We start from the raw sequence: 14,288 nt of genomic DNA, 5'->3' as shown, positions 1-14,288 counted from the left end.
CTCTTATTATTTTATTCATACTTCTCTCGCCCTCTATCATACCCGTCATCTCTCTACGTGGAGAATCTCCCTTCTCTGACTCTACGAGGTCAGTCATGGTCATTTCTAAATCACCAAGTTCCTCCCATTGCCTGCATTTTGCGCATATACGTTTTTCCTCTATTTTTTCTCCTGCCACATATACAATCGCCGGGACGCATACATTCCGAAAGTCCCGCATGCTACAAAATCTTGTATGATATTGTGCAAAATAGAGTCCTTAAATGGGGGGGGGGGGGGGACTTGGCGATTCGCCATTTGTAATTTGAACTGCCGCTGCCGCCATTATTCAAAATAGTGTCGCTAATTAGCGTAAAAAAATAAACGCTAAATAAGTATCAGGAGTATAACTATAAGAAAAGTACAAACAATTTCAAACAGAACATTTAAGTACTTCTTCTTCTTCTTCTTTGAGTGCCATCTCCTATCGGTGGTCGGCGACCACCTTGGCAAATTTTGAGCGATTCTCAGCTATTCTGAGCAGTCTCTCAGAGTTCATACCAGTCCACTGTCTGATATCTGTCAGCCAAGATTTTCTTCGTCTTCCTTGTCCTCTTCTTCCATTTATCTTCCCTTTTATAATCAATTGAAGTATCTTATATTTTTCATTACGAAGTAAGTGACCAAGATATGCAGTTTTCCTTCTTTTTATTATTATTATTATTATTGTTCCGGGAAACTCCAAGGAGTTGACAGACTCATTGAGGGAGGCCCTAACATCATGTCAAGAACAACTATTCAACATTCACACAGTATCAATCATACCTTGCCTTAACTCATTCATGGTCGTAGCACCCACAACAGACTCTGGAAGCTTATTCCACTCATTTACCACTCTCCAAGTAAAGAACCTAGCTCTAACACCCTTGTCAACCACACTCTTGCCCAGCTTCCATGCATGGCCCCTAGTCCTCCCACCACCAGTCATATTTTCAAAAATATCTTCTGGATCAATCTTATAAAAGCCCTTCAGTAATTTGAATGTCTCAATCATATCACCCCTCCTTCGCCTATCGTCCAATTTCTGCAACCCACAAATCTTCAACCTATTCTCATAAGGTTCATTCCACAGACCTGCTATCATCTTGGTCACTCGTCTCTGGACCCTCTCCACTTCCTCCCCATCACGAAGAAACCCTAGTGCTCATAACTGGGCACAGAAGTCCAGATGGGGTCTTATCAAGGCTCGATACAGAGGAACAACAACTTGTTCGTCTCTGCATGTTAAAGTATTTTTCAGAAGCCAAGTGATTTGGTGAGCTGTTTTAGTTATTTTTGCAATGTGCCCCCTAAACTTCAACTCCCTATCCACCAACACTCCCAAATCCCTGGCCTCATCAATCTCCTGGAGTATGGTTCCACCAATGCGATATACTGCTGCTATTCTTTTCACCCCAAAGTGCATAACCTTACACTTTGCCACATTCAATTGACATCCATTTTTCCTAGCCCAGTCCTCCAAACTATCCAAATCATCCTGTAAAATTTTGACATCCTGTGCACTCACAATTGCTCTACCCAACTTTGCATCATCAGCAAACAAGTGAACACTTCCTCTCAGATCCTTTCCAATATCATTGATGAACAAATTGAAAAGCAGTGGTCCAAGAACAGAGCCCTGTGGCACTCCACTAGTCACAAGACGTCTTTTAGACTCCACTCCTGAATAAACCACTCTTTGATATCTCTCCTTCAACCACCCTCCTATCCATCTCACCAACCCTATATCTATCCCCATCTGCTCCAGTTTACTGATTAGGGTTCCATGTGGTATCCTATCAAAGGCCTTGGCAAGGTCCAGTAATATCACTGTAAACCCATTACCCCTATCCAGTTCAGCCGTCACTGTGTTATAAAACGTGAGCAAGTTACTGAGGCATGATCTACCCTTCACAAAACCATGTTGTCCCCCTTACAATATCCCATTTTCATCTATCCAATCCTGTATTCTATTCTTGACTAATTTCTCTAAGACCTTGACAATGATTCCTGATATGTTAATTGGTCGGTAATTTACAACAGCAGTCTTGGAACCACCTTTATGCAGTGGAACTATTTTCCCCTCTTTCCACCCCCTCGGGACTAACCCAGACCCGAGACTCAAATTAAACAAAATGGTCAAGGGTACTGACAATTCTTTAGCTGCTTCTCGTACAACACGAGCTGGTATACCATCCAATCCCACAGATGTATTGACATTGGGGTTATGCAATAGACTACTCACCTCCACTTCATTAACCACAATTCCCGTATAATCTACTGGTTTATTCGTTTCTGCAATGTCACCACCTGGATGATATACTCTTGCAAAGTGTTCACTCAGTAACTCAACTATCTCAACTGATTCAGTTACCTCCCTGCCATCGGCATTCTTTAAAATCAATCTGCCATTTTCATTTTTCCTTTTACTTGCTACATATCTAAAAAACTGTTTAGGATTCTCTTTAGCCTGCACATGGCCAATGTTCTTTCGTAATCCTTTTTTGCTTTTCTTACCACACTCATCACCCTTCTGGCCTGCGCTTTATACCGTTCATGTGCCTGCCGGTCACCCTTCTCCTTAAATTCCCTCCATAGTTGTTTCTTTTTTTGCAGCTCAAGCTTAATGGTGTTATTCATCCATTTAACCCCTACTTGATTTATTATTCAGACTCTAGGTATACAGTCAGCCATTGCTTCATGCAAGCACTTCTTAACTACCTCCCATGCACTATCAACTTCTAGTCCTTGCAGTTGTACATGCCATGGCACTGAACCAATCAAACTCCTAAGCTTGTCATACTTTCCAGCCCGATAATTCCACATGTACCCTGTCTTAATTGAAAATTCTACACCTTTAGCCACCTCCCAAGTTAAGACCCTATGATCACTCTCACCGATTGGTGGCAATGTGGTCATATTTGTTACAGCCAAATCCTCAGATGTAATTACTAGGTCAAGCACTCTCTGACCCCTAGTATTTTCCATTACATGCTGTCGCAGATAGTTATCCCTTAATAACCGCATAAAATCCAGTTCCTTCCGTGTGTCCTCTCCTCACTCCAATCAATGCGACCATAGTTGAAATCTCCTATAATAATCACCCTCCTTCCACCCATTTCTTCTATTTGCTTGTGCATACTGTCATCACCATCTTTTCCATCACCTGGTCTATAGCAGCACCCAATTGTATATTTAGTTCTGCTAGCCACAATCTCACACCAAATGGCCTCAAATGTGCTCTTTTCTCTATCCTGCAATTCAACTTCTATTCTCATTGGCTGGAGCTCATCAGGTATCATCAACAATACTCCTCCCCCCATTTTATTCTCTCTGTCATTCCTGAACACACTATACCCATCACATTCAATCCCGCTAGTTATATCATCTACAGTCAGCCATGTTTCACTAATACCTATAACCTGTGGTCTGGAAGTGCCAACCATGGCCAAAAACTCTTCCTTCTTGTTCCTAATACTCCTAGTATTAGTGTACATGAATTTAAGACCCCCATTAGCCCCAACCCTACCTTGATGCCTTATATTAACTATCCCACTCAGATTTGTTGTCCTTATTTGCTCTGGCATATTATATTCATTCTTACATTCAGCTGCCTCCATAAGGACTGTATATCTACTCCCCCCCCCCCTTAACAAATCTAGTTTCCCTGAATTTGCACATCCACTACGTTCAGCAACACTTTCTCAAGTCTTCTTACACCGTAACCATTCAAATGCAAGCCATCCATCTTATATAGATCCTTTCGCCCATCAAACTCACTCCACACATCCACAAATTCCACACCACTCGTCATACATAACCCACGCATAAAGTCATTCGCAATTATGGCCCTCCTTTTAAACATTTCACTGTCATACCGTGGCAAAAGACTAATCATTCTAACTCTCTCACTCTTTTCTTTTGCTACCTCAAACAGTTCATTCAGGTCTTCTATCATTTCCATTTTATCTCCTTTCAAATCATTCGTACCTGCACAACAATCATTTCTTTCACCCTTTCCTTTTGCTCTCTAATAGACTCAGTTATGTCCTTTATGGTCGCACCAGGTTGGTACGATTTTGTCAAATCCTCTACTAACACACCTCATACTAACGAGTCTCCATACAGCACTCTATCCTTCATTTTGTTCATGTTCACATTCATACGTCTATTTTTCCTGTCATACCTTTTATTATTGGTTGGTTCATTCAGTCTACTTTTGTTCATGCACTCTAGCTGCTGTTTTGCTCTTTCTATCGCACTATTCAACAACGCGATCTCACTCAATGCATCTATCTCATCTTTTTTATTCTCTGAGAAACCATTTATACTATCATTCACACTCTCGCAATTTTCATGTACAACCTTGCCGTTTCTTGTCATATCCCTATTTCCTTCATTCTGAAGGTTGACAAAAATATCACACTCACGATCCGAAATACACTTCAATTCCTCATTCTCCCTACATTTTCTACACACATTCAATCCTTTATTATCATCTAACCACACTCCGACCGCACTCCGCAAAGCGTACATTTCACAGCTAGTACACTGTCTCATTTCTTTTATACTACCATTCTTTGATAAGGATGGCGAACCATCATTACTGGCCGCCATTTCCTTCACACAGGTGCCATACTTATTTGCAACGTGTTTTGTCAAATTATACGTTGTAACACACCAAAAACAGACGCACTAAAGTACGCAAGGCAAACAAAACAAAACTACACAATATTAAGTAATTTGTATCGATAACTGAAAATGATACTTATCTTATCTGGAGCTTGCACGAACACTACACATTACGAATTCATCTAGCGGCGACTTCCCGACATAGATTATGTTATAAAACACTTTAGTACACTAACCACGCTAATAAAGCTCCAATAATATTATACCAAAATTACACACTTAAGTCCATTAAATTGAATCCAAAACATCAATAAATCAACAAAAATCACAAATCTCTCAGGAGCTCTCCGATAGCACGTCCGTTCACCAGCTAGCCTCGACACCCAAAAAAAAACTTCTCTAAAAGTTCACGTGATTTCCCCATTTGTTTCAGTACTTCCTGATTGGACGTTTTTGCTGTCCATGGGATTTTTAACATTCGTCTGTATAACCACATCTCAAAGGCTTCAAGTCTTTTTATTGATGTTGTCTTCAAGGTCCAAGTTTCTGTACTGTACAGCAGTACAGACCATACATAGCATTTAACCATGCGTACTCTAAGCTCTAAGTTTAAACTGCGGTTACACAGTGTTGATTTCATCAAGAGAAAATTTTTTCTTGTCATTTCAATTCTAACTTTTATTTCCATTTCTGGATTGCAATCTTCATTTAACCAGCATCCGAGATATTTAAACTTTGTCACTCTTTCTATTTGTTTCCTATTTAAAGAAAGTGCTAAATTAAGAAGAGGTTTCTTATTTATGACCATGAATTTAGTTTTGGTGATATTTATTTTTAATCCCATTTTTTCACTCTCTGCATTTATTAGCTCCAAAAAATTTTGAAGATCCTGAATATTGTCAGCCAGAAGAGCTGTATCATCAGCATATCGGATGTTACTGATGATTTCACCATTTACACTAATCCCTTCCTTTCTTCCTTCCAAGACTTTTTGAAATATGGCTTCTGAGTAGATGTTAAAAAGAAGAGGTGACAGCACACATCCTTGCCTTACTCCTCGTTTGATGTTAATGGAGTCTGTAATAATGTCATCAACTTGAACAGATGCCTTTTGGTTCCAATATAAGTTTCAATGATCCTGATGTCTTTACCATCTAATCCAATTATTTTTAATAGTACAATCATTTTAGCATGTTGGACTTTGTCAAATGCTTTCTCGAAGTCGATGAAGCAAATGAATATTACCTTGTTTTGGTCAATACATTTTTGAAATAAGATCTGAGAAAGAAAACGGCCTCTCTTGTTCCCAAGCCGTTTCTAAAGCCAAATTGGGTATCACTGATGGTGTCTTCACATTTTCTGTATATTCTTTTTTGAATTATTTTCAGAAACATTTTGAGAACGTGACTCATTAGGCTGATCATTCTATAGTCATTACAAGTTTTCGCATTTACTTTTTTAGGTAGCATGATGAAGGTTGACTGTAACCAGTCTTGAGGGATTATGCCTGTATTGTAGATCTTATTAAATAGCTTTACTAATATGTTAATGTTGTCACCTTCTAATAACTTTACTATTTCTGACGGTATTCTATCTGGTCCTAGGGCTTTACCATTTTTAGCTGAGTTCAATGCACATTCTACCTCTGATTTTAGACTGCATGGACCTTCCATGTGTTCATAAGTATTTTCTGGGTTCTGTCTGTCATCAGTAAAGAGTTCTTCTATATATTTCACCCATTCTTGTATTTTGTCATCCTTTTTGGATATAATTTCTCCCTTTTTGTTTCGAAGGATACAGAATTGTTTTTTCTTATATATACCTGAGGTCTCTTTCATCTTTTTGTGTAGATTAAAATTGCCATGTTTTTCCTGTAGAATTTCTATTTCTTTACATTTTTCATTCATCCAGATTTCTTTTGCTTTTTTGATCTTGTGTTTAATAATTTTCTGAACCTCTGTATATTTTGTTGGATTATGATTTTTATATGATCTGTGTTGATCCATGAGAGAAAGAATTTCATCAGTCATCCAATCTTTCTTTTTTACTGCTCTATTAGGACATAAGGTATTGGTACATTTCTCTATGAAGACAGATTTCAATTTGTCCCACGATTCATCAACCCTCATGATGTCATCATTCTTGATAAGTGCTAGCTCTTGATTCAGATCTTGACTCAATTTGCTTCTTATCTCTGTGTTTTTTAATTTTCCCAAATCAAACCTTTTTTGTTGATGTTTCTTAAGCATAGCTTTCAGTCTAAGTTGTAACTCTACCACCAGTAGGTTATGATCAGAAGCAATATCTGCACTAGGATAGGTTTTTGTACTCTTTATAGAACTTTGAAATCGTTGATTAATTAGTAAGTAATCAATTTGGTTTCTGACTATATTCCCATTATTATCCTGTGGTGATCGCCAAGTATACAATCTTCGAGGTGGTAGCTTAAACCATGTGTTTGTGATTATTAGCTCCTCTTCCTGGCAGAATTGAAAAAGACGGTCACCTCTCTCATTTCTTGTACCCAATCCATGTTCGCCAACTACATCTCCACTTCTACCTTTCCCAACTTTAGCATTGAAATCACCCATGACTATGTTAATATCATGCTTTTTTGTATTTTTCATTAGTTCTTTTAATTGATCATAAAATTCTTCAATCTCTGTATCACTCTTGCCAGCAGTAGGGGCATAGACTTGTATAAGATTAACATCTAGTGGTTGTCCTTTCAGTTTTAATAACATCATCCTATCTGAGTAAGGGATGAAGCTCAACAGTGACTTATTGATCTCTTTGTTTATTATTATTCCAACTCCGTTTTGATGGTTGTTTTCACAACTTCCAGAGTGATACATTGTCATGTCATTGACTTGAGTTTTGCCTGATCCTGGCCACCTAACTTCACTCATTCCTAAAATTCCAATTTCAAGTCTTTTTATTTCTTGGATAGCATTTCTTAGCTTACCTGCTTCATTCAAGGTTCTGACATTCCAGGTTCCTAGTTTTACTGAGCGCACCATGTTGAGCCCGGGGATTCTTCGCACCCCTGTCCCATTTAAGGGACGCCAGTAACTCAGGGCCATTTGTGTAGATTTGCTCGCCATGGTGGTTATCCTGGAGAGAGAATAGAGCAGTAGTTTCTCCATTTGCTTTCTGCTCTGCAGTATTACAGACGTACACAATAAACTGTATTGCCATCTGCAATTTTCTAATCACAAGCTTTACCATCATCATGAGACTTCAACCTTGTGTCAGTACTGACAAAGCTGCTTCCCTTTGCCAGAGGATTGAATCCTTTATTTCTCCTTGTAACCCTAGGTAGGGACCCTAACCAGGTACTGACAGCCGGAGCCAGTTGAGCCCAGGTTGTTTATAGAGGTCTGCTCCTCTGAAGATTCTTCTGCACATTTCACTGTTGGGATACAAATCCTCTTCCACTGATTTGTCCGTTGTTCTTCACAGAGGTCCATTAGCATCCTTGTAGGGAGTATACTCTACAGAAGGTCCCAGGGAGCACGACGTGGACGTGGACTTGCCTCACTCCCTCACATTTAAGTACACTAGATATAAATAAATAAATAAAATGAAATAACTAAATAATGAAAACTTATCCTTCGTCTTGTCTTCCACCATTATGCATTCGATTCCGACCCCATCTTCTCGGTAACCAAAATACCCAATATCGCGACAACAACTAACTTCAAAAAACAACCACTGACGGATACTCATATTCCAGAAAACAACTTAGCACTACAAAACGTAGAAAAACGGTCTATTCACCAATTAATAAGCACTTTCTTCAGCACAGCTCAAATTCCCCGCCACATGCTACGGTGACTTTTTAACCCAGAAAGAATTAAATAACCTTTTTTAACCTAGAAAGGATATATAAGGAGAAAGATGACCACCAAGCTCGTGAACAGTACAAGGATCAGTCAAGAAAGCCATCTATATAGTAAGGAATGCAAAATCATATTATGAGTAGAAATATATATACATGTTTGCACAAGAATAATGTTTAATTTGCCAGATATTTCGGTCTGAATATTACAGACTATCTTCAGTGGCTACATAGGAATAGTTTTAAAAAAACAAAGTGGAATATGAACAATTGATCATTCACACATAAAACGAGCTGCGTGATGTCACTAAGTATTAAAAGAGTAAACATTTTTAAAGTCATAATTAAAGATATTAATTCAGAAATTCATATAATAATCTTAAATAACATTAGACTAATATAGGAAATTTACAAAAAAAATAATAATAATAAATAAATGTGTTATCCTGATTAAACTTTCCCAAATTTTTGATATACAGTCAACACGATTCAAGTTAGGACATTGAAGTAAGGCATCCACACTTTCTTTAAATAAACATTCAAATTTGTAGCGACATCTGTGTAGAAGGAGAGAGTCTTGGACCAAAGGATGTTGTGCTTGTTTCTAATCCATGCTGAGCTGAAATATTTGGCAAATTAAACATTATTCTTGCGCAAACGTGTATATATTTCTAATCATTATGTCACAAGTATCATTAAAAAATCAAAATTAAAAAATCACATATTATGAGGAGAAACTAGCCAATCAGGCCAAAGGAAATCTTCTTTTGCTATGTGGAAAGTAAGAGGAAGAATGACTGTAGATAGATAACCTTAATGAGTGTTGATGATGATGTGACAGAAGCAGACAAAGTAGTTGAGCTATTGAGTGACTACTTTGCAAGGGTATAATCATAAAAGTGAGGTTCCTGCTGTGACATATCTGACATGGAATGGTGTGGAAAACAGGTGGATGAACTGGAGGTTCTTAGGATATTGTTGAATCCCAGTGTAAATTACAGCTGTGGGATTAGATGGGGGTATCAGCTCACATTTTACAGCAATGTCGAAGGGAACTGGCAATGCCTCTGACTAGGCTCTTTAAGTGTCAACTCTGATATAGTTATTTTGCCCTCCTTCCACTCCCATGGGAGTGGAAGGAGGGCAAAATAATTCTCTTGGATAAGGAGGTTCTAAAACTGCAATAGCAAATTATAAACCAATCAGTATCTCCAGAGTGGTGGTAAAAATATTGAAAAATTGGTCAACAGAAGACAGTTCAAGAATGGGTGGATAAGAATATGATACTCTTTGAGGAGCAACATGGTTTTGTGAAAGGTCAGTCATGCTTTAGTAATTTACTAACTTTTTATAATAGAGTGACACCTGACTTAGATAAAGGAAATGGCTACACGATGATTCTTCTAGATTTTGCAAAAGCATTTGATTGAATACCACATGGAACTCTGCACAAATTAGAACAAATAGGGATGGATATGACATTGGTTATGTGGATAGGATGGTAGCTGCCATGGACAGATATTAAAAAGTGGTATATGAAGAAGCAGAATCTAGGCAAAAGCTGATGACTAGTGGTGTGCCACAAGATGTGATGGTAGAACAACTGTTTAATTTATACATAAATGATATGATAGGCAAGGTATGATAGATACTGTGAGAATGTCGTATAGTTGTGTGGACATGATGTTTAGGGCCTCCCTCGATGAGTCTAAGGATTCCCTGGAGTCTCCCATAATAATAATAATATAGGAAGCAACCTGAAAGAAAATATTCAGTTCTTTGCTGATGATGATGAAAAATTAGGCAGAGTAATAGTGAATCAAGATAATGTGGAGAGATTGCAGGATAATTTAAATAGGCCGATAGTATGGGCAAAAGATAATGGGTGTCATAACTACCATTCAAGAACCTTTAAAGAAGCAGCTACAGTCGCCCGTAAAACTGAAAACCTAAACAAGAATCAAGGTCTAATTTTACCAGAAATTTGGAAAACTTTTATCAGATCATTAAACATCAAAGAAATGAACTTTCATAACAATTACGTAATGAACCATAACGAATAAATCATTTTAACAAGACACGCACATTGTCACGCACAATACCAATGTTTTGTATGAATTAGAATTATCAGTTATAACCTAGTCTGTAACCTTCATTTTAGCTTACTAGTTTGTATTCCCTGAGGATGCCAATAGAAAAGGATTGGCGAAACATGTAGGAGGATAAAATAAAGCTACTTGACAAAGATTATAAAAAAAGTGTAATAGTCTATTGAATAATTGTCAAGAAAAAATTCAACATAATGGGTGTCAGTTTAATGTCGAGAAATGTAAACTTATGCATTTTAGGATAAATAGATTACAAGCTATGTACCACATTGATGGCACTTTACTCCAGGAAATAGATGAAGCTAGGGATTGAGGGGGTGGTGGTAAACAGAGAGAGAGAGAGAGAGAGAGAGATGTAGTTTAGAAGAGATATTGATAAGGTAGCTCATATGATTACTTGGCTATTGAAGAACACAGTAACATGTTATATTCTTATATCCTCTTATGTTCTTTCTGAAGAACATAAGAGGATATTAAGAATAAGAAATAAATAGAGAATATAAGGAAGTTGTTATTCCTCTTTATGAGGCGTTGATATGTTCTCTTTTAGAGGTCTACTTGGGTTTCTTGGAGATGAGGAAATGATGAAGAGGATTCAGAGGCAAGCAACGTAGATCATGAGTAGTCTGGGGAACATTCCCTAGGAGGATAGGGAATGTTCCCCAGACTAAGATTGAGGAGTTGATGTGCATAAAAGAGGAGATATGATAGAAATATTTAAGTTACTTACAGAGTTTTATAGGATTGATGCAGGGGAAATGTTTTAGACTTTGAGAGGCAGAACAAGAGGTCATCTCTGGAATTTGAGTAAAAGTGTAGTTAATAGGGATGTCAGGATTAGATTTTTTTACTTGGAGAGTTGTGAATGAATGGAATGGGTTGCCAGAGTCAGTTTCTAACTCTTCTCTTTGTCTGTTATTGGGTTCAAGGAGAGGTCTGATAGATTGTGTGGATAAATTGGTAGAACTGTTCAAGAGAACTCGCAGTTCTCTTGAACAGTCTGTTTAATTTAAGTGTCTACATTGTTGGAGATATGAGCAAATAGAATTGGACAAGATAGTTTCATTGCATAAAGAAAATTTCAAGACAGCGGGATTCTAACCTGCAGCCTTTTGGCTTGAGAACAGATATGCTAACCGCTCAGCCAACCAAGGCAGTAAGAAGTAAGTTTTTTTTTATATATGGAGAGTTGTAGCAGCATGAAATGCATTGCCTTAGAGGGTGGTGAATGTGCAGACTGTTGATGGTTGATTTTAAGGAGTGGTATAAAATCAACCACTTTACGTTGACTAGTGTTGGCTTCCCATGATGAGTCTTGTGATTTCATGGGCGTCAGGAAAATAATAATAATAAGAAGAATTGAGGATGTTCAACTCCATGTAAACATTCCTTATTTTTCCTTTAAATAAATTTTTTTTAGTCAGTAAGCTGTTCTTTTCTTGAATTTTAATGAAAGCTACTATAAATTGCAGTAAATAAAATACAAACTTTTTTTTTAACAGCTGTGATAACAGCACCAAATAACTTCAGGATTAAGAAATTCTTGGAGGAAACTAAAGATATTAAGCCAAAAAACATCTTTTTAATTCTTGGTGGCATCAGACCCGTGAAGAATCTTCTATTTTTACTTCCTGAGTTTTCTGGTAAGCATAAATATAGTTTAGAATGTACTCTGCATATTATCATTATTATAGTTTCTATAATAATAATAATAATTTGTTTTCATTTAAGCATTCAAGCTGATATGAAACTAAATAAATTCCAGGATGATTGTTTTAATTTATTTCTTTATTTTTCTAAAAATTTGATGTAATCTTGCTTCTCAGTTTCTTAATCACCTGCTTTGTAATTCCACATATATGTCCTTCTTAACTGAATTCTTCATGTCTGACCATCGTGTGATCTTTTCCTGGTAGATTGTCAGACATGAGAATTCGGTTAAGATGGGCATATATGTGGAATTACAAAGCAGGTGATTAAGAAACTGAGAAGCAAGATTACAACAAATTTTTAGAAAAATAAAGAAATAAATTAAAACAATTATGATAAACAATGTAGCACTTTCCTCAAGCAAAGGCAGTGCTACGTTGTTTATCATTAAGTTTTCTGATATTATTACCAGATCCAGCACTCTTAGACCTTTAGTTCCTCCATTGCATGTTGTGATTAACAAACTCTAGACTAGATAAAAAGAATGAAATATAAGCAGTATGTGAACATTTTTTTTATCTCACAACAGAATAATCTCAAATGAACTGCTCTCTGCATCATTGTCCTCCTCCTGATATCTCATTAATGCCTATAACATTTCCGAACTTGAACTAACCACTGCCGAAAACACATCTCCTTTATATCAGATACCTAGGTAATTGTTATACAAAAACTACATTTATCCCTTTCATCTCATAGCTTCCCTTATGCCTTGTGTTGATTTTCTCACTAAGTTAGGAACTGTTGTAATAGATAAGATATGAAGGTCAGCAATAACAAGACAAAGACAATGAAAATAGGCAGAAACATTGAAATTATCAACTGCATTGTGAATGGAGAACTTATGGAGAAAGTAAAACATTTCAGTTATGTAGGCATGATTTTTAATGAAGATGGTAAATTAAATATGGAAATAGACAACAGAATCAGCAAAGCTGGTATGATTGGAAGTCAGCAGACTACATTTATATGGAATAAGAGGAAATTTGTCAAAACATTAAATTAGCTGTATACAAGACAGTGTTCAAGCCAATTTTAATTTATGTATCTGAGAGCTGGGTTAGAAGTAAAATGACCAAAGACTAGAGACAGCATATATGAGAGTCCTGAGAAAGATTAGGGGTGTGAACAGATGGCATCAATGGCAATATCATATTAAAAATGAGAATATTAGGAAAGAACCTGACATCGTTAGCATCCAGGAATGTGTCAGAGCTAATCTCGGGTAGTATGGTCACTTAAATAAAATGGGAGAGAAAAGATTAGCAAAACAATTATTCTCTGCTAGGTTAGCAGGAAAAAGACCCACAGGAAACCCAAGATGCAGGTGGATTGATATAATAAAAAGTCCTTAGAAGACAGATATATAAGATCTGATAATGTTGGAGTCTTGACAGATAACAGATTGATTTTAAGGAAAATTGTCGACAGGAAGTTAATAATGATGTAAGTTTTTCATGTACTACTATCTTAATATTCTGTACACCCCTTGAGGGTATGTGTCAGGAATTTGATGATGAAGTTAATAACTGTGGGAACCACATTTAGCATCATGATTATTCTCCTACCTGCTCACTTATAGGTTGCCTGCATCCATCCTAAACTCTAATTCACTGACTTTCACTTCCAAGATCTCACTGACCAATACTTTCTTAGGATAAAATTTCTTTACATGTATCTATTCCTCTTTTCATTCCTCTCCTCACATGTCCATCATCTGTTCTTTTCGGTCACGATATAGCAGTCTGCGATCTCAATGATTTGCAACTTCATGAATGATGTCACAACATCCTGTATCACAAACAGCAAAGAGCAGTTTTGTAATGGCAGACACTGTAACATTTGTCATTGCCAAATCAATGCATTGCTTCTTTTTGTCTCTTGATACCTATTTAATATATCTGCAGAAAAGTGTGTACATTTTCAGTGATGCAAGAATGTATTTATATTTTGCTGATTCCTCTGCTGCTAAATAAAAT

The 14,288-nt window shown here is 36.9% G+C and overlaps 1 protein-coding gene across 2 annotated transcripts in view; it reads left to right on the top strand.

The window, feature by feature from the left end:
* Nucleotides 1–14,288, top strand: part of LOC150096523 (glycosyltransferase 1 domain-containing protein 1-like) — a 171,689-nt gene that overhangs the window by 71,963 nt on the left and 85,438 nt on the right. For both annotated transcript variants that reach the window (XM_090408433.1, XM_090408432.1), the window contains exon 5: nt 12,102–12,242. In XM_090408433.1, coding sequence (XP_090264559.1) covers nt 12,102–12,242 — 141 coding nt within the window. The remainder of the gene's footprint in view (nt 1–12,101; nt 12,243–14,288) is intronic.

This window comes from Typopeltis vanoorti, chromosome 18 (assembly GCF_054136105.1).
Source record: "Typopeltis vanoorti isolate ZY-2024b chromosome 18, IOZ_Tvanoo_1.0, whole genome shotgun sequence".
Lineage (NCBI taxonomy): Eukaryota > Metazoa > Arthropoda > Arachnida > Uropygi > Thelyphonidae > Typopeltis > Typopeltis vanoorti.
The sequence above is the reverse complement of the archived record's forward strand: the minus strand, read 5'-3'. Positions and strand labels throughout refer to the sequence as shown.